The sequence below is a fragment of the Diorhabda carinulata genome, chromosome 11 (assembly GCF_026250575.1).
Source record: "Diorhabda carinulata isolate Delta chromosome 11, icDioCari1.1, whole genome shotgun sequence".
Taxonomy (NCBI): Eukaryota; Metazoa; Arthropoda; class Insecta; order Coleoptera; family Chrysomelidae; genus Diorhabda; species Diorhabda carinulata.
In genome coordinates this window covers 14,566,008-14,588,094 of record NC_079470.1, presented here as the reverse complement: position 1 = coordinate 14,588,094, position 22,087 = coordinate 14,566,008, and the positions used below count along the sequence as shown (strand labels likewise).

At 31.4% G+C, this 22,087-nt stretch overlaps 1 protein-coding gene across 2 annotated transcripts in view; it reads left to right on the top strand.

Moving 5' to 3' along the window:
* LOC130899263 (uncharacterized) overlaps positions 1–22,087 on the top strand; it is a 354,925-nt gene that overhangs the window by 7,679 nt on the left and 325,159 nt on the right. For both annotated transcript variants that reach the window (XM_057809059.1, XM_057809060.1), the window contains one exon: positions 2,040–2,362. In XM_057809059.1, the coding sequence (XP_057665042.1) occupies positions 2,156–2,362 (207 nt within the window). In that variant the 5' untranslated portion in view covers positions 2,040–2,155. The remainder of the gene's footprint in view (positions 1–2,039; positions 2,363–22,087) is intronic.

Genomic DNA, 22,087 nt, shown 5'->3' with positions numbered 1-22,087 from the left:
CAGCTAACTACACATTTCCATTTTGTTGGGTTGTTTGGATACATTTTTTGGCTGTTGAATGTCAACCTATTTGCTTGAATCTCGGATAATTCGTATACTATCTTTACAATCCGATTTCTGTATAACCTCAATATACCATACAGGTGGAAGACTTGAGAGCGAACGATCTTCAAGAGATGAATTACAATAAAACAATTAAATCAACGCTGCGGCGTTCGTTTATCAATTGTATCTTCATCTTCAATTACACTTTCTGCCACAGCTGCTTTAAACTTTAGCTTCCAATGTTGTCCCAATAACATTTATGTCATCGTAAAATTTGAATTCAATTATTTTTGGGTACAATGTAATTTATCGAAGTGGAACTGTTAAATTGTGAAACGGAACGCACCTAGCAGGTAAAAGGCATGTGCCCCGCGCCGCCATATTGTAAACAAACAGTGATTTGGTGAATGTAAATTGATTTCGTGTTGATAATAACTCATAGCTCTAGGATAAAGTAATACCGATCAATCAGGGACAGTTGACAATTTGAAAATAGTAAGATTGTGATTTAAAAGTTGCATTTCGATAGATTACTACCGAAAAATGATTGAATAGTAAGCGATATGTTCATAATCCGCGAGATAGACTATAATCTAACATATTTTTGTAAAGCGGTTATTAACGACAATTTACAACTTTCTCCCGCCAAAAATATGTAACTAATCACTACATTCGCTACAAGTTTTTGTTTAATTTCCCTCTCCTATCGTTCTACTAATAATTAATTACTCTTTTTTACTAAAACCATCTTTTGTATGAGACTCATACACCAGCGAAACGAGTGGATCGCGGATCGTTGCTCGGTCGTTGTAATACGGAGCCGATGCAGGTTTTTTTAGTTCTAAACTCCGGACGTAAACAACTATGAAAGGAGTAATTAAGATCTTTGAATTTGCAGAGAATGAATATATCACTGGATGAGGAGGACTAGGTCTTAATGAAGTTTTATCGTTAGAGTGAAAGCTATTTAATCTTTGATAAAAAAATGCATTAGCTTTTTAGTAAGTTGAGTGATCTATTCGAAAAGGCTTCATATTTACGTATAATTTAGTCCAGTTCTAGTTTAATGGTATCATCCATATTCGCAAATATTTATTTATATTGGATAAATTTGAATAATAAAGCTAAGAGGTTCGTTAATAACATAATCTACATTATATTAAAAAATTTTAGCTGTTGCTGACTACATGTGACCAGAAGACTTTTATCAGCTCTGGTTTCTGAGTTTCAGTCTTATAGGCGTGAAACAGAAAAAAATGTGTTTAATAAGAAAAACTTCACTGAAAACCCACATTCTCTGCATATATAACTAAAATAATTTGGACAGTTTGAACCACGTCAAAAAATTTTGGATTTAATTTCATCACAGTAAAATACGACTGTTTTCGATTAATGTACAGGCTCAAAAAAACTCGAGGGTGGATTTGATAAGACCAAGTTATTTAATAACCATAGAATTTGCGGTAATTGAAAAAAAATTTCGTCAGTATCGAATTTTCTTTCTGTTGGTATTAAATTTATAAAGTGTTGACCCGATTTATCGATTTTTTCAAACCAAAACACTGTAATTTTTAGATATTCTGCGATGTACCTGAATTAATTCCAGACGCCCGATATTTTCATAAAAGGTTTTGTTGTTTTTCCATAGTCTGTTTAATCCTGCTGTCTCAGAAATATTAAAACTGAAAAGTGAACTTGGCGTTAAGATATTCATTTTTCATGAAGCAACTGTTTACGTTTTTTTGTAAATTTTCTTTTATACTTTAGATTAATAGAAAAATTTACCATTGGATCAATAGATTGTTCCACATTTTCCAAGCCACAAAAACAAAAACCCAGTCGTGATAGAGTATGAAATTTATTGACAATTTTTTTATTCGTTTTTGCTTTTATTAGAAAATTATACGATGTTAATAGTTAAATATGAATATATGATTAGAAAAAGCGAATGGAATTTCATTTATTGGGATTTTAATTTAATTTTTTCGTTTCAGACATGTGATGTATCGATTTCTGATCAACGAATAAATACAATACGAAGTAACTTCCACATTATTACTATTTGATAAATATTTACACACAACCTATCAAGTGCCAAATAATACGAAACATGTCAGAAAGCGCGTACAACTCCCCTTTGCTCACCAGGAGACTAACAGAATCGTGTTGTAGCTCTCCAGCTAGGAGTATAAGGAGCCACAATGCGGAAGACATGTCGGACTCCGAAGGAGAAAATGAAGTATTGGTAACGGAAATTCCAGGAACTCCAGATCAAACCATCATATCAGGCTGGTTGAAATTCAGAGATAACAAAAAAGTGAGTCGAAACTATTATTTTTTTTTGAATTAATTCGAAATTACATTATTTTAATAATCATTTAAATTAAATATTTTATCAATAAGTACTACATTTCGCGTAAAACAGAAAAAATAATCTTAAAATTGATTCTACATACCAGTACTCTAATTTCAGCAAGAATATACGAAATAAATATTATTTCTACTAATATAAAACATGATTATTCAATGGAAAATCTTTCTGAGATATTGAAGGATAACTGTTTAATATTAAAAGTCTGCGAGTTTCGAAAAAAGTTGAGATAATCAGTCATTTTCATGATTGGCAGATTCACACACACACATACACGAGAATGCTCCAATAAGTACCTGACTTGACCTAAAGATGGCGTTAGTTGCTTGTAAAATACCACTGTATTAGAAAGTACATAACCTATATCAAGTTTGAAGACGCCAAGTTGTTTGGTTTCGGTTTGGCAGCCATCATCAATAGTAGTGAACGTTTTTGGTGAATTTGGAAACGTGGAAAAAGTTCGTCATCGTTATTTGAAAGGCATTAGCCCAACCAAACTTATTATAAAAGCTGAGCTAGATTCTATTCTGGGTGAAGCTGTTTCTTCATTATCAATAGTAAAATATTTGGTAGCAGAGTTAAAACGAGGCCGTACGACATGCGAAAACCTGCATAGAAGTGGTGGATCAAATGGGGTGACGACTACTAGAAATGTTGAAGAAAATCCACGAAACAGTACTGGATGATCGTCGACTGAAAGTGCGCGTACTTGCAGACATATTAGGCATGTCAAAAAGTGCGGTACATCGTATATTAACTGAAAATTTGTACATGAGAAAGCTGTGTGGAAGATGGGTACCGCGTTTGCCTACAATAGAATAAAAGCAGAGTCGTAAAGATGATTTCATCGAGTGTTTGGCAATGTTTTATAGAAAATTTTGCGCCGTTTGATAACCATGGATAAAACGTGGTTATAGAAACTAATATAACAATTAAAACAATGGACTAGAAAGGGAGAACCAGCTTCAAAGAAGACTAAGACTGCTCCATCTGCAGGCAAGGTCATGGCGTCGGTTTTTGTTATTCTTCTGGAATAATTTTCATTAATTATCTTGAAAAAGGAGAAATTATTAACGAAGAGTATTATTGCTACGTTTGGGCAAAGAAATCGAACAAAAACGACCGCTTTTAGTTAAAAAGAACGTGTTAAGACAATGTACCAGCTCATACCACAAAACTTATCCAACAACGCTAGCTAAAAGTAGATTATATTGATAAATTAATAAATTTTTTGTTGGACTAGGTACTTCTGGGACTATCCTCGTATGACCTGCCCTATATATTGATTAATACATTCAAAAAATATCCACCTCCACTGCAATATACATCCTAGTCCTACATTTTTACTCTTAAGACTTAATCTAATCCCGCTTTAAGTAGATTTCATGGTATCTTCCTTAAGAAGATACAGATAAGTATACTCTCGAAAAGTATGAGCTACTTTCAACACAACTTTCACTTTAAAAGGGATTTCCGAAGATTTGAAGGAAAAGATTTTTAAAAACGAGACTAAAATTCATATTTATACTAAAATCACAGGAGATATCGGAATAAGACGAGTGAATATCACATACGAGGTCTGGCTATAAAATAACGAGACTGATTACGAAAAAGGTTTTCAATATAAAAATATATTCCCCTCCCCTCGCCACATACCACTTCAGGAGCTCTGCCTTTTTTGCTTTACCGCTTCCATAGACTCAAATCGGGTCCCTTTCTAGCCTTTCAAGGAAATCTGAGCAGATCCGTTGACGCGAGAGCTTTTGGCCATGAGTCAGATTTCTAGGCACCAACTTCGACTTTTGTCATGTGTAATTCATAGTGTCAAAATTTTTAACCGTTTCTTTAAAGCCTCGGCATTCGACGATCTGTACTTACGTACAATTTTGTTGATTTTGGTCACTATTTCCGGAGTTGAAACAGTTACAGGGCTACCTGGACGCTGATCATCCTCAATGTTCTCTCGCACATCACGAAAGCGCTTACATCACTCAAAAATACGCGCACTAGATAGAGAATTGTCCCCGTAGAACCCTTGTAACAATTTATAGCACTCAGTCGGATTTTTTTTCAATCTAACGAGAATTTCGAGATTGATACGTTGGTCAAGTTTTTCGGTACTGCACAAATACTATAATAATGACGGAAACGTGTTTTGGGACGTGCATAGATAACATATCTAGTTACCCAACGTCTAGTGCGCCCTCTAGTCGCGTAGTGTCGTTACATAATAGCCAGACCTCGTACATTAAACTTTGCATCATCCCATGATGCAAAAAATATCAGGAATGTGTCAAATTATTATCCAAATTTTGTATATCACTTGAGAACGTTCTTTAATCCAATCATCAAATTATTATTGAAATGTATTTGTAAAAAAATAATTCAATAGTTGCTCCGAAAAGAAAACAACACGATTCATGGTGGGATTTTAGTAAATATGAGATCTATGGAGTTTTAGAGCTCTATTTCGAAATAGTTTTTATCATAAATAATTATAATTAAAATAGATTAGATACAGGATATTCGGTCGACGTGGACTTTCCTATATTTTAGGAAATATTGTTGATTCATTCAGTTTACAGTAATTCTAAATAAAACATTTCGCTTCTTAAAACACCAAAATTCACTTTAGATAAACTTATAGAATATAAAATGATAGATGACTATTGGATTCCATGTGTGAATATTGTTAGAGCTTGAAAACAATTTTTGGTTTTCTATATCATCATTCAATATTATTGTATGTCAGTTATATTTATTCTGACTCGAATATTCAATTATCTGAGAAACATCCTTCGATTTTCTCGAATAATGATACGATAAAAGCACTCGACGCCCTTTTCGTAGTCCTTGAACGACATTCCCTTCGATTAAAAGTGAATCTAGATTAACCCGAAGACAAGATTATTTTCTAACGTAATTTTTCATTCGTATTTACTAGAGGAATCGAATAATATGAATCGATTATTCAATATCGGTATTTGATACGTAGACAGAATGCTGTAGGGTTCGAAAAATATACCCCCTTTCAATATTTTAGCGCCACCTCTGATTCGAGAGTGTCGTCTTTTCGACATGATTCTCGACGTGAAATGTACGAGTTAGTGACACATTGATAGGAGACTAGAAGCGATTATGTTTAATACATAAATAAATTTACATTCTTATTAAATATGCATTAGAAATTTCGCATTGGGAAACTTTGCGCAAAGAAAACAAATATAGGGGATAGGGGAAATTACGAAACGTAGTATCGGAGCGACAATAATTTCGAAAAAAAAGAAATTCTTCCAACAAATAATAACTTGATACCAAATTAATAGTCCAAACACGGATAGATTCGATTCGGAATATTTGTTGGTGGAAAAAATTGTTTTTTCTTAGGCTAAAATTATATTCTGATAAATTTCTTTAATTCTATTGATTAATATTGATACCCAAACTATCTTTCTTCCAAAAATTATTAAAAAAACTAAATTTAAAACAGAAGAGACTCAAAATCAAGGACATTTAGATGCATTAATATCTAAAATATCGCGATTGGATTCGTCTATTCAAATTTTCGAAGCTAAATTCGCTTCCAACATCTCATTTAAGTGACTAATCTCAACTTTATTTACTCAATGTAACAACGTATTTAATTTTGTGTGCTCAAAGCTTAATGAATATCAGTTGGATTTCCGCTTTATTCACAATGACTCGACTTCCTTAGTTCCATAATTTATATTAGAGTCATGATCTTTCTTAGTATTATTTCTATATCAATAAATACGCATAAATTATTGAATTTTTTGTAAAATGTACGATAAATCATTCAAAAATTCAGTACATCTGAAAACTAGAATGATGTGATTCCGCCCTGCAGCCGGCCCTGTCTGGATTTAGAAGAATCCTAAAATTCGGTGAACTTTGATGTTTGTTTCTTTTAAACAACTTTTTATTATAGCAAGCGGTTTATTTATACGGTTTCTTTTAAATAATTTCTAGAAAGATAGAAATTCATATTCTTATAGAATTTCCATGATTATATGAGAAAACATCAATATAAAAATAGTTTTAATCACTTTATATGCAAACGAGTGCGTTTACATGAACATTTAAAGCACTAAAGTCAAAATAAGTTGCATTTTTTTCCTTAATCCCACCGTGAAAACGAATATTTGGAAAAAACAATGAAAAATGTAGATTTTTCGATTTTCTAGAGTTGAAAAAACGAAGGAACCTCGAAAGTATGAAATGATCTAATTGAAATTTCTCTTTTTTCGATCGAAGCAACACAAATAACGAAGAAAAAAATTAACAAATGACATTTATATTTAAACTATTTAAACGTATTGTGATTCAAAATTGACACATACCGAATGTAAAAGACATTGTATATTACACGCCGTTCCGAACATTCATTCGCACAATAGAACTGCAGTATTTCAGGTAGTCCAACAACGATCAGACCATAAACTTTTCAACCAATTTACAGGATTCGAAATACGCTTCCGTGTTAACCATGGAAACACTAAATAGATCCCTGACAAAATAAAACGCCGACGACAATTCAACTTGAAATATTTACCGTTAAAAATACGATACTGGGATTCAATTGAAACTCAGTAAATGCGATACCATTTCCCAGAACGTGACGAAAAAAAAAAAAAAAAAAATACGTCAAAGAGTATTACGTACGACGGAAATATTAGCAGGTATTAATTGAAAGTATGTTAAATTATGATGAAAATATAGTTTTAATAGAAATACCGTAGAAATCAAAACTTCGCAACTCAATTCATCTACCGTAAAAAGTCGGTTGACCACATTAATATTCGGTTCGTTAATCTACAAGTTTTGTTTTGGCATCTCATTTTTTCATAAATAAACCAAGAATTTTCTTAAAGCCCACTCCATGTCTCTATGGATTTTTCGGAGGTTTTGATTTTTGACAATTCCGAAAGGTAAATTCTTCCTATTCTATTTTATATTCACAAATTGAGAATTCCTGAGCTTTAATGTTTCCAAAGTCGACATTAATTAGATGTAACCCGCCCAGAGTAATAACCTCGAAAGTGCCACGTAAGTTTGGTCGGATGTGAATACTGCAGAACCGATATCTATCAACGCAACGGGACTTTAAAGTACTTAAAACGTGATAATATATTTTAAAATTATCTTCAATCGTCAAATTAATATAATAATGAACGAAAACTTCATCATCCGAGGGTGTTATTTACCATAACCTCACTTTTAAACACGCTGCCATGCCAGCTACGTACTTATTTATCACATGGGATAACAAAGTTATTTATGTAGTTTGTCTTTCTAAAAAACTGGATTGAAATTGCAAAATATTTCAGTTTTTCCACACTAAACACCAATTGTATTCATAATTTGAAGCTTCTATGTCTTCTAGAGGTACATTAAAGTTTTGATGATCGATCAGATAGTGAGTAACTTTGATTAGTTATAATTCTTAAAGTACCAGTTCAAATTGAATGAAATATACAATGCTTGCTTGGTTACTAGAAATATTTCTAGTTGTACGATGTTTTAGGGGCAGAAAATAGCCTGAAATGCTTCTGCTGCTTTTTTTCTCGATTTGGCGGAGGCACCGCCTCGGCCCCACATATTAGAAAGAACAATTCTAATATTTGGTGGAGGGGATAGCGCGTACGCCAAATTTATGAATCCATGGCATGGTAAAATGGTTTAATTTTTGATTTGGTTTTAGTTTTCTTCTAATTGAAAATTTACATCCCGTTCTATTTCGATATTGACCTGCAGAATTCGTAGAAATGAAAAAAAAATAAGCACAAATTAACTTATTTCTTTGAAAAATCAATACAAATAGATAGTTATAAGATTTTCGACTTAGAGTCTTAGAAACAGCACTGCACATAGAGGGGTCTTTTTGGGGCAGGCATAAGAACCTGATTCTTTTTGTTGTTTCCACGCCGCATAATATTAGAGGATCATTAGTAGGAATTGTAACTGATTCTAATTTGGTCATTTCTCCTTTCTTGATAAATCAGGGCACCGTTGCGTGTTTTTTATTCTCCAAGTAGTTAACTTAGAGTAAACTGAATTTCCGCTATCAACAAGTGAAAACTCTAGTTTTTTGTACCATATGACAATTTCGTTTCAATTTATTCATTACAATCGATTCCTGACATAACTTCTAAATATTGCTCATTTGTAATTTGACATCAGCAATTTTTGGTGATTTTTTCTCAAAATTCCATAATTTTTCTCTCTTAGAAGCGTTGGTGTCCACGATCTAGTAGTAATAGTAGTTCGTACAGAAGCAAATTTTTTTCCGGAAAATAGGCATTTATCAATTTCATAAATAATTTTCTCTATTGACTTTTTTCTATTGCCAGGGTCGTGCTTTTATCATCATCAGCCCACTATCTGCAAGAATTTTCTCTATATAGCATTCCCATGGGATTGGTTGGTGGTTTTTCTTCTGGCTTTCCCACGCTTCTTCTGCAATTTCAATGTTTCTTAACCTTGTTTCTATTCTTAATATAGTATAAATCATATATTATTAATATTTGAATAAACTCAATTAGATTATCAAGACTTCGATCGATATTTCGCAGGAATTGTGATTGGAGAGAGGGAAGAATGATTTTAATCCAGATTTTGAGTAAATTAAAAATATCTTGTACGATGATTTAAAACAATCGAAAGCATCGCAGCATGTAACTTTTACTTGAAATTGTAGCGTTTAATCTGATTCACGCCACGTTATACCATTCGGGTTCTAACCACGACAAATCCTCACTACAATTCGAATTACGAGGAATTGTGAACTGCAAATATGTAGCGAAACATCCTTATACTCGACGAAATTAATTTCATACAATAAATTGAAACAAACATAGTATCAGGAGTGGGAAAAGAGAATATAGGGTCTCACTCAAGTTGAACATCGTTTCCCGTTTGTTAAGTTGGTATTTGAAGTATATGAATGTGATTTCACTTCTAATCGTCCTTGTATTGAATAAGGCGTTAGAAAAAACATAAATCGAATTGAAAATAATATAAATAACAGTGGAGAAGATTTTTCATTTTCGAAATCAGCCTCCGCAGAATTTTCGCGACTTGTATTTTCCATTATCTCAAGAAGAACGAATTCGTTTTCGCTCTTAAACGGGTTTCCCATTGTTTTCTCTTCTATTTGATTCCGTTTCCGCGTTTGCACTTGCTCTCCACTCTCCATTTCCACTTACTATGGAAGATTCAAACCTTATAATATACAACTCTTCACATCCAGCTCTCTCTGTACGTATGTATGTCTTTCCTTTTATATACACACGAAACTGTCGAAGCGAGATAATTGAAAATGTTTCAACAACTGATTTCATATTCATAACCTTTATTTCTGTATTTTCTTAAGAAAAGCGACTGGAAAGACTTTTGTTTGCGATTAGAACGGCGTAAAATCGACAACGATTTTCAATCAACTTTCTAATGTTTATATTTTGAATACAAAATTAACAATTCAGATAATTTTATGATAAGATAAAGTATAATAACATTTCAACAATGTGAATTTAATGACAAAATATCCAATCGGTGATAAGATTTGTTTGTTATTTTTCTCCATTGTACGTTAAGACTTTTTGTTTGCATCAATGGACTCTTTATTCCCCGATTTTTCGCCCATCTCACTACATCCTGGATGTCATATATCTCCTTTATATCATCATTTCTTTTGTGGTTATTACTGGTCTCACACAGGTCTTCTCGATTCTCTGGTTACTGTGAAAAATTTAATTTTCTTCAGGGATATTTGCCTGTTAAAACGAAAATGAAATTATTTGTTCTAATTAGTTGTTTTTATTTGATAGTTGTTCCGTGATCTGAACTTTTGGTTTTTCGAGTAATAGAAAGATAAAACAAACATAAATAATTTAAAAGTTAAGTTAACCGCATCGAAACGACCAACATAAAACAATTGCGGTTAGAATCCAAAGCTGCACAAGACATGCGATTGCAGATTATCACGATATACTTGTAATTTACAGTTTAAAAATTCACGAACGCTTTGTATACTGCTAAACCAAATAATCCCAACGGAGAAAAGGGGATTTCTACGTTTTAATGTGTTATTTGTTAAACAATATCATTGTTCTTCAAAAGAAATTTTATTTGAATAGTTATGTAAAATATTGTAAAAAGGAAAATTTTAATTTTACTTACGAAGCAGGTTTTCAATCGAAGATTTTCTCTTTAGTACAATAGAGGTTGAATAAAGTTTCGTCACTTTTTGTTGTTGATGTAGCTAAAGAATTGCGTTTTTAATTCATCGATTGATCGGATCATCCTCTTATCTTTTAGAATTGGAACGACCTTCAACATATAAAAAATTCCATTTTCTCCTATATTTATATGCGTTGTATCAAATATTTATTACTGCTTTTCTTATATCGCATTTGATTAATATCTCCACCTCAACAAACTCGGTGAAAACTACAAATACCAACTACATTTAGAGATATTTTTGTTCAATCTTGATTAAATCCTTACAATTTTCGTAAATTTGGGTTGTGGAAGGTTTTTTTCAAGTTTTCCATGATAATATACATGCATTTTTGGACTCTATTTTTTCTGATAGTACTTATTCATTAAGAAAATGTCTTTCGCGTTGTTATTTTTCACCCAGAACATAATACATCTCAAATCTCTATTTGATAAGTTCTTTTAAAAAATCTTGGTAATATTTCGAGTTATGATTACCTTAAAAAATTTTGTACAACGGTCACAAAACATTTTTAGGTTAGTTTCCTTCCAAAGCTCTTATCCTTTACCATCCCATTCGCAAATGAAACAGTTATAACTATAATTCAAACGAAAGTGCAATGACTACAAATTTTCCAACAAGAAATGTCACATTTTCTTTTTTTTCAAATCCACAAATCATATTCAAAATTCAATATCACAACAAATTAAACGGTTTATGTCACGATATCAAAAATAAGAGTTTTATCGTATCAGGAGATTATTTAGGCAGATAAGTATCTTCAGATTTCTTATCCTAGTGACTTAAAACAAGTTACGAAGTAGAATCCTGCTTTTTTTATCGATTTGGAGGGTTTGATACAGGCAGTTCGACACTATGCCGAAGATAATTTTGGATTCTGAATAGTGTGTTTAAGTCAAACAAAAATAACAATCAATTACATGATTGGTTGTAAAAGTTAATTCTTCATACACAAAAAAAAAACGATTGGGGTTGTTTGAATACTTTCGGGACATGTTGTCGGTATAAAAAAACGTATATAAGATGTAATTTGATTAAATGCATACTAATACAGTCGTTTGAATTGAGTTTAACTTTATAATAATGATGGCCCAGCATCCCTTATGGATGTCTACATCTTTTTCTGTCAGTTTATAACTCCTACTCTGCTTAAGCCTTCTTCCACTTCTTTCAACCATTCTGTCCTTAGTTTGTCGTGTATTTTTCCACCAATGGGATCCCGTTGCAACATATCGAATGCTATAGATTTCGATCCTTTTCCCTATACATGCCCTAACTACTTAAGTCGATGAAATTTGACTTTTTTATAATAATTTCGCCGCTGGGTTCGTTCTTATCCTTTACTGGTCCTATTAGTGTCCTGATTATCTTTTCTGCTGTATTTTTGTTAATCATTTTTTGTTAGTGTCAATGTTTTAGTTAAGTACCTCGTTACTGGTCCAATCATCGTTTTATATTTGTTGATTTTGGTTAGTTTTGTAAGTAGTTTACTAATTTTTTTATTCTATTAGCATGGAAGTTTCTATATAATAATTTACCGTAAAAATTCAAGGATTCAGAAGAAAAATTATTATTTTAACAATATTTAAATGACGTTTGTTTGTGTGAGAAATATCGAATTTAACTGTCTCGTGAACGAACTATAAAAATTAATAAAATCATGGTAGAATTCCACTTGTTTCGAACATAAATCTGTTCCGTGATAAATCAGAAATATTATGTACGGCTTCGAGTTCCTACAGCACCTTCGGTAGTAGCAATTTTTTTTCGATAATTAGCTCTGAGTATTCTACTATAACTACCGTATTAATAATACATTAAAGTGATTGGCGCAGGAAAAATATAATAAATGTATTTTTGTCACGAAACACGAATCAATATTTACTAAATTGTTTCGTTATGTTGCAAAACATGCTACTACTCCATGTGTTGTTGATTGAGGCCGATGCACCCAAAATCAAGAAAAATAGTTTAGCTAAGAAATTTTCTAAAATATAAACATTCATATAATTAATATTTTCTACTATTCGTAAATTTAGGGTCATTCTTCATATACAAGGTTTTATAAATAATATCAGTTTCATTATTAAATAATTATGCAAAAGAAAACCTTAATATTCAGCAAGTTCTTTGTTAAAATATTGGTACAAAATATTGTCGTACTGCATTTTCCTACATCTCGATTGGATTCAACTTTTTTTCCACGCAAGACATTCCCCGTAGATCTCAATAAATAATAATGGGATGGGTCAAGGTCTGGACTAAAAGTTGGATGTGGTAGAAATTCATAACAATTTGTCTTTTTGGCAGTTTGTTACAATAAACCTCAATTATATCAGTTCCCAATATAAAGTCTAATTTGTAATTTCTTCCGTAAAATTTATACAATTTTTTTTTGGTGCAGGCATAAATCCGATAAGACAATTTTGGGAATGGTAAACCTTGAGATACAGGATTTTATGAAATTCTAAAGTAGATGGAGATACTGAAAAGCAACAAAAGCATAGTACATTCCGATCTTATAAACTTGCAAATAAAATATGTGAAAATAGTTTTTCAATTCACATAATTCAAAATAAATCTAACGAAAGTATAGTTCTTATTCTATTTTATACAGAATTTCATATTTCTAATTCTAATTTAGTTGATAATGTCTCTAGAACCAACTTTTTGTCATTCGGCTACAGCTTTCCACCGTTGAGACATTTGCAGTTATTCTTCCACAAATACATAATCTCCTTACATCGTAGATCTTTTAGACATTCAAGAGAAACTTGTCTTAAGTGACTACGATAATCCCGACAAAAAGATTTTCCTAATAGTGTATTGGAAACTTAATAAAGGGAAAGGGCGTTGTAGGTTTTTCCTTTCGTAGTATTATTGTTCCTTTTGATGTGACAAATCCTATTTAAGTGATTACTTGTATACAGATGCCGGATTAAGGAATTGTAACAGAAAATTGCCTTTTTGATACGTGCAGTTAATGGAAAAAAAAAAACAATGATAACATTAATAAACTCACGAAACTCATATCATTTACAAAGTTTCGAACTAGATTCTATATATTATATGATGAAATGATTATGTCATATAGGGGAAGATCAACCCTTTCAATTGATAAATAAGACTATAACGCAAATTTGCGGAAAGTCGTACAAAGTTTGATTCAATACCGAAGATGATACGATATATCAAAGATATTGATAACGTAGAGTTTTTATTTAACAAGATAATATCGAATTTTAGTAACTTATTTTTATCCCAGGAATCTTAATTTGAACCCAACCCTTCAAATACACCCTATATCCTAACTTATCTACGAAATAGCTAAGCGGTGATTTTCATCTAGAAACTATTAGCATTTGAACTACAGATGACAAAGTTAAGTATTATTAATGAATAATTCGTGATGAAAAGGGGATTTCTAGTAATTGCTGAAACTTTGCGCTACAGTTTTTAGTAATGCTGTTCAATTGTTGGATACTAGAGGATTTCGTTTAATATCGATTTTATTAACAATGCAGTAAAATTGAGAGAGAATAAATTACTGAAAAGTAGTTGAATAGATATAATAAAAGTCTAGTAATAATTGTTTCAATAAAGTACTGAATCATTTCTGGATCTAATTAATTAATGATTTTACCTTAATGTATTGAATGAATGTTGGGTTCATTTGATTATAGTATCATTTTTTAATGTTTTGAATGTGTTATACAAGAAAATTAGTTATAGAAAATTAGATTAGTTAAAAAATGTTTGTAACTTTTCCGTAATACCGAACGTACTGTATACTTTGAAGACGTTATAATTGAAATTTCTCGTGACGATCAAACTACTTATGAGTAATTTGTCAGTCCATATATGAACTCATAATCTACAAATTGAAATTGTATGAAAACTTGTAAGAAAAGTTTTTTCTTACATTGTTTTTTTTTTACTTCCGTTTTATATGGAGTTTTAGCTAATTTTCCATAAAACTGACTCTAAAATATCCAATTAAGAAATTAAGATAGACCTTACTCTTAATTAAATAAAGTTCCTTTTTTCGCATCTCCATCTATTTCCTCTGAAGTAAAAGGTAACGTCTTTGGAGTGTTTTTTTCTCGTTTTTATTTTTTTTTATATACAGTCTACTTACCTTTGAACTTTATAATTTGGTTTGCAAGATGATTTTGTAACGATGCTGAGACTTTTCGGTAAGTTCGGCGCACTTTCCGTCAAATTTTAGCAGTGGAAATCTCTTTTGATATGTTTACAACTATCGTGAAACTTCCTCTTTTTCTATTTTCAATATTCCCCGTAATCTGTTCGATATATTCGATTTTGAATCATTTTATTACCATAATCACTGAATTTAACTTGTAACCTTTTCAAATCCTACTATAAATGAAGTAATCCCGGTATAATTTGGGTCGAGAACTTCCACTTGAATCTGTTATTACCAAGTGAGTTAGAGACCGCAGGTCAGACGAACCCTCGGACGTTTCAATGCCTCGTTTGTGCCTTTATTCTAAATCAGCGCCATTTTGAACATGAGTTCTCGTATGATTATATGGCGAACGAACAAGAACTTTTATTTTGTCGAATGTTTCAATAGCACTAGAATGAAGGCAATATAGGTAATTGCGGGCTTCGTAAAAAATTTAAAATATTTTCGAGTGTATTAACAAAATCAATAACAATCGAAAGATTTATGGAACGTCGGGAAAAATTGTGATGGATTCCCGTATCGTATTTTTTGGTAAAATATAATTTGAATGAACATTTCCACCAAACACATTATTCGAGCACTTTAGGCAAAATAAAAAACAAGGAGAAAAATATGCCGGTATGTGAAGTCTGCATCTGATGTATGAATTTACATTTAGCTTCCTATATTCCTAGTAATGAGGATTTCATTTAGCGGAATAGCGCGGAATAATTTTCATATAAACGTCGAATGCCAAATTGTTTTTGTAAGACTGAAAAGATGATAAAAAACAATGGATATAACAGAACAGATGAAATCTTTTACTAAATTTACCGAAATAATTCTGTGTGCGATTAATCCTGATTATAAACAAAAGGTAAAATTAGTTTTTTCTAGTTTAATCTAGTTTTCTATTGATTCTTAAATTATGGTCGGCAATTAAGCACTTTAACTTTTTATTGATAGAAAGACTCAATTTGGCACCTCGTGGGAAACTGTTGGAGCTTGGCTGTGATGCCACATCCCCCATACGGCCCTGATCTGGAACGATATAATTTCCGTTTATTTGAAAGTTTGCAGACTTCTTTGAATTGTCAAACTTCCACAGATCTTCAGGCGCACCTGGTTGAGTTTTTTGCTGATGAGGACCAGGGATTTTATGAGCGCGGTATCATGAAGCGGAAGAAAACGTGACAAATGCCCTTAATAATTGTGTAGTGTGTACAAATTGGCTAAAAATACAATCAGAACGCAATAAAACCAACTTTAAACTAATCTTGAACATAAATTTACAATCAATTATCACCAATTGGTGATGTTTATAAAGTAATTAATCAAAAACAGTCGCAGGAGTCTTAAAATCTGCGGCTTGCTACTCCGTCGAAAAAATATATTGCAGTTTTCATAAAAAAATTGTTACCCAAGCGCTGAAAAATACGTCAAGAAAAGATCTTAACGGTTCGATAAAAGAGTAAAAGTGCTGCAATCCGCTCCAAGACCTAATTTGAATGCGTGATATTGAGTATCTCGTAGATTTTTTAAAAAGCTTTCGTTATGAAACCGGCGCGCCCACCAATATTTGAAATATGAATATCGAGGAATCCGAATTAAAATATATTGAGGGCTATATCAATTCTCATTTCATGTTCTATTATCAACTACTTACTTAATACGTATCCTTTTTTTATTACCTTCTCTGGTGTAATGCTTGCTGGACCTGAATTATTACGTAGGTTCCTTTTTCCACAGCTTTTGAATCCTGCCAACTTATTTTTAGAATTTTCCTTGCTATCTTGTTTTTTTCTGTTTAGCTCCTACTCGGCCTTTTTGTGTTATGTTATGCTTCGTATACAGGGTGATTCTAAATTCACGCGACGAAATTTCCTCAGCCCATATCTTTCCGAGATTTCACCCTTAAAAGGTGGTGACTGAAATTGTGTTTTATTTTCTTTAAACGTGTGTTTTTTATCACTTTCTCATGATATGACATTATCTTAATTATATTTCTGTATTCTGCTTTTTTGTTTCTGGTTTATATGTCAATATGGACACGACAATTTTTTTTATATATTTCGGTTTAATTTGCTATTAATTGCGTTATCCTCCACAAAATTGCGAAACAGTAAAACCGAAGAATTTTTCTACTCAGATGCAAAAAAGATAAATTGATATCAACATTTCTAAATTTAAAATTATCTCAAATGAAATTTACAAATAGTCGCCTGCAGCATGAATATCAAAAACACGTTTTATCTAAGTTTAATTTCCAAATAATAAAATTATCTATTATCGAATCAACTACTCTAATAAGAAAATTGAAAAATGACTTACGAAAAATAACAATTAAAATAATTGAAGTAATTCCTCTTAATGTCTTAAAAAAATTTGAGGAAAAATACCGAGAACGTACTGAGTCATTTTTTTAATAAATGTAAAGAGAAAATTATTGAGAAAATTGATAACTTAATAATCATTTTTGATAAAGACTTCGCCGAAACGTCAATTTTTATTTATCTTTTAAAAATTATTAAAAAAACTAATTTTAAAATAGAAGAGACTCAAAATCAAGAACATTTAGATGCATTGATATATCAAAAGGTCTAAGAAATGAGAAATTAAAGGAATTTATATCCTTTTATTTGATTTTTGTGCTCGTTTCATTTTCATATTCATTATCTGATATCAATTTTTCGATTTATATAGTAAATAGTATAAATTTTGATAGAAAATCAATAAACAGGTAAAAATTTGATGCTTGGATCTATTTCTTTCGTAAAAAACGAAAGTTTTTCTCATTATTCACTATTATTATGTTACGAATTTCAAATTGTAATAGAATTGTATGATCTCGTCTGTTAATTCTACATCAATCTGGAATAAAGTTTTCGTAAAGGGCCGAAACCTTCACTCAAAAGAAAGTCCCAGCAGTTGTATATTTCGTGGTGAGTTTAATGTTTTTCAAAATACCGGGGTTAACATTAATTTGAATTCCTCGCTAACCAGCTCCTAGCTATCCAATTTATAAATTGAATGAGTCTGACTTAATTAATTAGAAATTACTCCGATGGGGTTCTTAAATGAGTCGTTCAGTTATGTCTGGAAATACTTGTTAAAATGGATGAGATAATTGAGTTTTATGTGCGGTTTTGTAACTTTGATCAATGTTACAATATAGTTACCAACAACCAGATATCTACCAACCGTAACAAGTTATTATCTACTAAAATGGGGAAAGGAAAAGCAGTGCTAAATCAAACAACTAACATTATATTTAACGCGTGTAATTTAATATTTGGGCATCTTCCAAATTCTTAATAATCATTTTTCAACTACAATATAGGTAACTTTCGAAATACAAAGATTCACAAAGAGATATGAAATCAGTAACGCTTCATAGAGTTTCACGCTTCGCGTTTCGAATCCATGCAGACTTAACTTTGTAAATGTATCGAACTAACCGCAATATGTTGATGTTAGCGTACGGTGAGACTGATAAATGTTAATGGTGCAACTTTTAACTTGAAATAGCCCCCTTAAATTAGAAGTTTTCGTTCTTTATACAACTTAATGTCTAGAAGTGTTTCATCGGAAGATACCACCCATAAATAATAAAATAGCCGGAGATCAAATTTGAATATAAAAAAATTGATTGCTACTAAATGTAACACAAAAACAAATCGTAAAGAAAGGGAAGGGAAATTTTCGAATCTTTTTGTCACCCCATTCATATCTCCTATTCGTCTGTAGTGGTGCGAAATGATTGCCAACACGTGTTGATTGTGGGTTTTTCGAATGGAATTTATTGCATCCAACAAAAACGTACTAATATATAAAAGAATGCACGAAATCACTTTTGGGACGCATATGTAGGAAAAAGTAGTTTAGGGGAGAAAGCGGTTTTGAATGGATGAAATTAAATATATAGGGTCGAAATGAATAGTGATTAATTGAAAATTTGGTTGTAATCATACTTTTATTTTTCGATTACACTGATTTTTAATACATTTTTTAAATCACTAAATCATCGCTGGTAATAAGTATTATTTTAAAAGTTAAATTACATATTTTTTTAAAAGAAAACTATTATGAACTATCACGTTTATATCAGATTGTCACAAGAAAATTCTACAATTTGAATTAATAATAATTATGATAAAATCTCATTCAAGATTACTACGGTTTCTAAAAAGTGTGGAAAGAGTTGAAATTTTGTATTTTTTAAAATAGAATAACGAATAACTCTTTTTTGTAATTTGGTAAACTTTTAAAACAGTTCGACAATGACAAAACAAACGAAGGTTAATTTTTTTGTAAGGTTTTCTATATGTACGAACCATTGAAGGACGTTAAGACCAAGAAATTAAATCGAATTTGAGGATCGTATTAAATCATTGTTGAGTTTTGGCTTTTTTGTCAAAACATTGTTACAATTTGTAGACGAAAGCTGGAAAAAAACTAAAATACGAACATAACAAAGATAAAAATACAATAAAATTCCAATATACAAAAGAAAACCACAATAAATAACAAAATTATAGGTAATAATTAGTATATAAGTCCATAGCAAAATTAAAGCAGTATGCAGCATGTCCTGAATTAAATATTATTAGAATAAAAGTCGTTTACAGTGTAGAAGGCACTCTCCAGTGAACATGCCCTCAAATTATTGGAAAAATGCGGGCAAACTAACTCAGAACGCGTTCCCAAGTGGATAGAACTTTCTGAAATTGGGGAAGTGTGCTAAATTAGAAATTCAGAATTTTTAAGAATACTCTGTAGTAAGCCCTGTTGTTTAGTCCAAGTGCATATCTAGCAGAAGATACGCTCAAATTGAGTCGCACCACACTAACCCCAAAAAAAGAACTGCTTATCGGAGATGGTGTTGAGACAAAGAAACTTTAGAAACCGATTCAGCGCAAAACAGGAGGAACTCAAGTTGGTAATATGTAACTCCCATTTCAAGGCATAAGAATTTTACAAGATTGAACGACGTTAATAATGATGCTATTTCGCACCATGATTTAAAATCACTAAATGTGGTCCCATGAAGTGCCATGATTGCTCCAAGACAAACTGGTATTTTACCATTGTTGTCTGGATAGTCGTTCATAAAACAAAAATAGGGCCTAGTACTGAGCCTTGTGGCACTCCGCATTCTTTTGGCTAGCAAGAAGAGGTTGTATCTCAATATTTAAACGACCCCTTTCCGTCAGACAGGGCTTAATATTAATGATAAAATGTGAATATATTAAAATTATCAACTGTCTACAACACCTGACAAATAACAACAATTCTCGCGTGGTTGAGTGAGTTTCCGTTTGATTGTAATTGTTTCCGAAAAGCAACTCTTAATAAACTCATGATTATTATTGACTTAGTTTTAATAGCTACTACCGTCTGCAATGTTTGGTATTTGGGTGAAGTTCTGGTAGTTTTGCGAGAAGTTGGGACATTACAATTGTAAGGTTTAGAAGTTCAACATCCTCTTGAGATCGTTTAAATATATGAACTGGTAATATGATGTCACATATTAGTTAAGCTTTCGAATTGGTGTTTTTGTTTGATATATTAGAGTTATAAAAACAAAAATAGAGAACGTACAAATTTAATGAACAAAGAAAGTAAAGGGAATGAACGAAAAATCGCAAAGTTAAATCTGAAATGTTAATTTCATTATTATTAAACTGATGTCATACAATTTATCATGTCATACGTTTTTTTTTTGGATTTGGTTTGACCCATTTTGTTGTACATCAATCACCGATCTCGATTGCGACGTATCCAGATTTCGTATTTTCTCCATAATAACAAGTAGATATTATTTGTACAATCGATTCACTTATTCTGAATACAAAATTAAGTTTTTATCCTTGTATATTTCGAAAGATTTGGTAATCGAGCATATTAATTCCACAGGCATACGTTAACTAAATATACTTTGTCAATTTGGTTTCCTCGATGGATGCGAATTGAATATTTCAATGGATGTATTTCGTTGAAATTAGTTGGAAACTTGGAAATTGTTTGTTTGAGACGTATAGGAGTTTGTAGTATTTCGCGTGGATGTAAACATTTTATGGGGATGCCATTCATATTACGAAATCGTTTCTATATTCCTGTTGGGGAATAGATTATCCTAATTGACTCAGCAATAAACGATGACAAAACATTTCAATGTATTTGAATGAATATCATAGGCAGGCATTTTCCTGTACTAATGTACTTTAATCTTAAACGATTTTTTGGTAATTTTCTGTAAGTGGTTCAGTGATCTTGAATACGTTTCATTTTGACAGCTGACTGGACGATGCATTATTCGTTATTTCAATTCTAAGATACTATTTATATTTAGTTATAACGAATATTTAGACAAAGTAGATATGAAATATAAACAAAACCACAACGAAGATATTTCTTGAAAAGATCTAACTTTATAATCAAATAGTATTTCTAAAGTCAACTGTCAAGCATGAATCAATACTACCAACTGATTACCTACTTTACGGTGTAATTTCCCTAATTTATATTTTCAACGATAAAGGAAAGATTAATATTCATAATAATCAGTAAATTTATGATGAATTAGCTCGGGTATTTTCAATTTAAGTATAATTTTTTCGAGAATAATAATTTTTGCGCTCCTGTAGGTGCTTATTTTGTCGGTAAATTTAGTACAGCGTCTGCCAGAGCATTTATATACACACGCGCAACAATTTCTCTCAGTAAAATTTGCATATAAATATGCACAGCGCAAATTTACATTTGTATCGACTACATAACTCTTCTTATGGATTTGTTTTTTTCCTACTTTTCATTGGTTACATGCCTTCAAACTCAGAGAAAAATACGACGGGAACGTATTTGTAGAGATATAAAGAAAATTTCTGGTGAAATATAAAAAGATTGAATTATTCAAAATAATAACACAAATATTACAAAATCTATGTAGTGTTCGCGTGTTCAAGAACCATGTAGAAATCCAAAACCAAAAAATGATAATCAAAATTGATTTTTTTCTCGATATATTTAAACTGAATTTTCATTATGATAGATCGAAAATCGAAATTTGATGTTTATATATTATATATAGTTTATAATTCGATAGAAAGTATAAATTTAGATGGTGAGTTATACCAAATTTGTCGTTTGAGAGCGGTTCCAAAGTGGCTTTTGTCGAAAATCTTGTTTGCTACTTTGACCGCATCTTGTTACGGCGCGACAT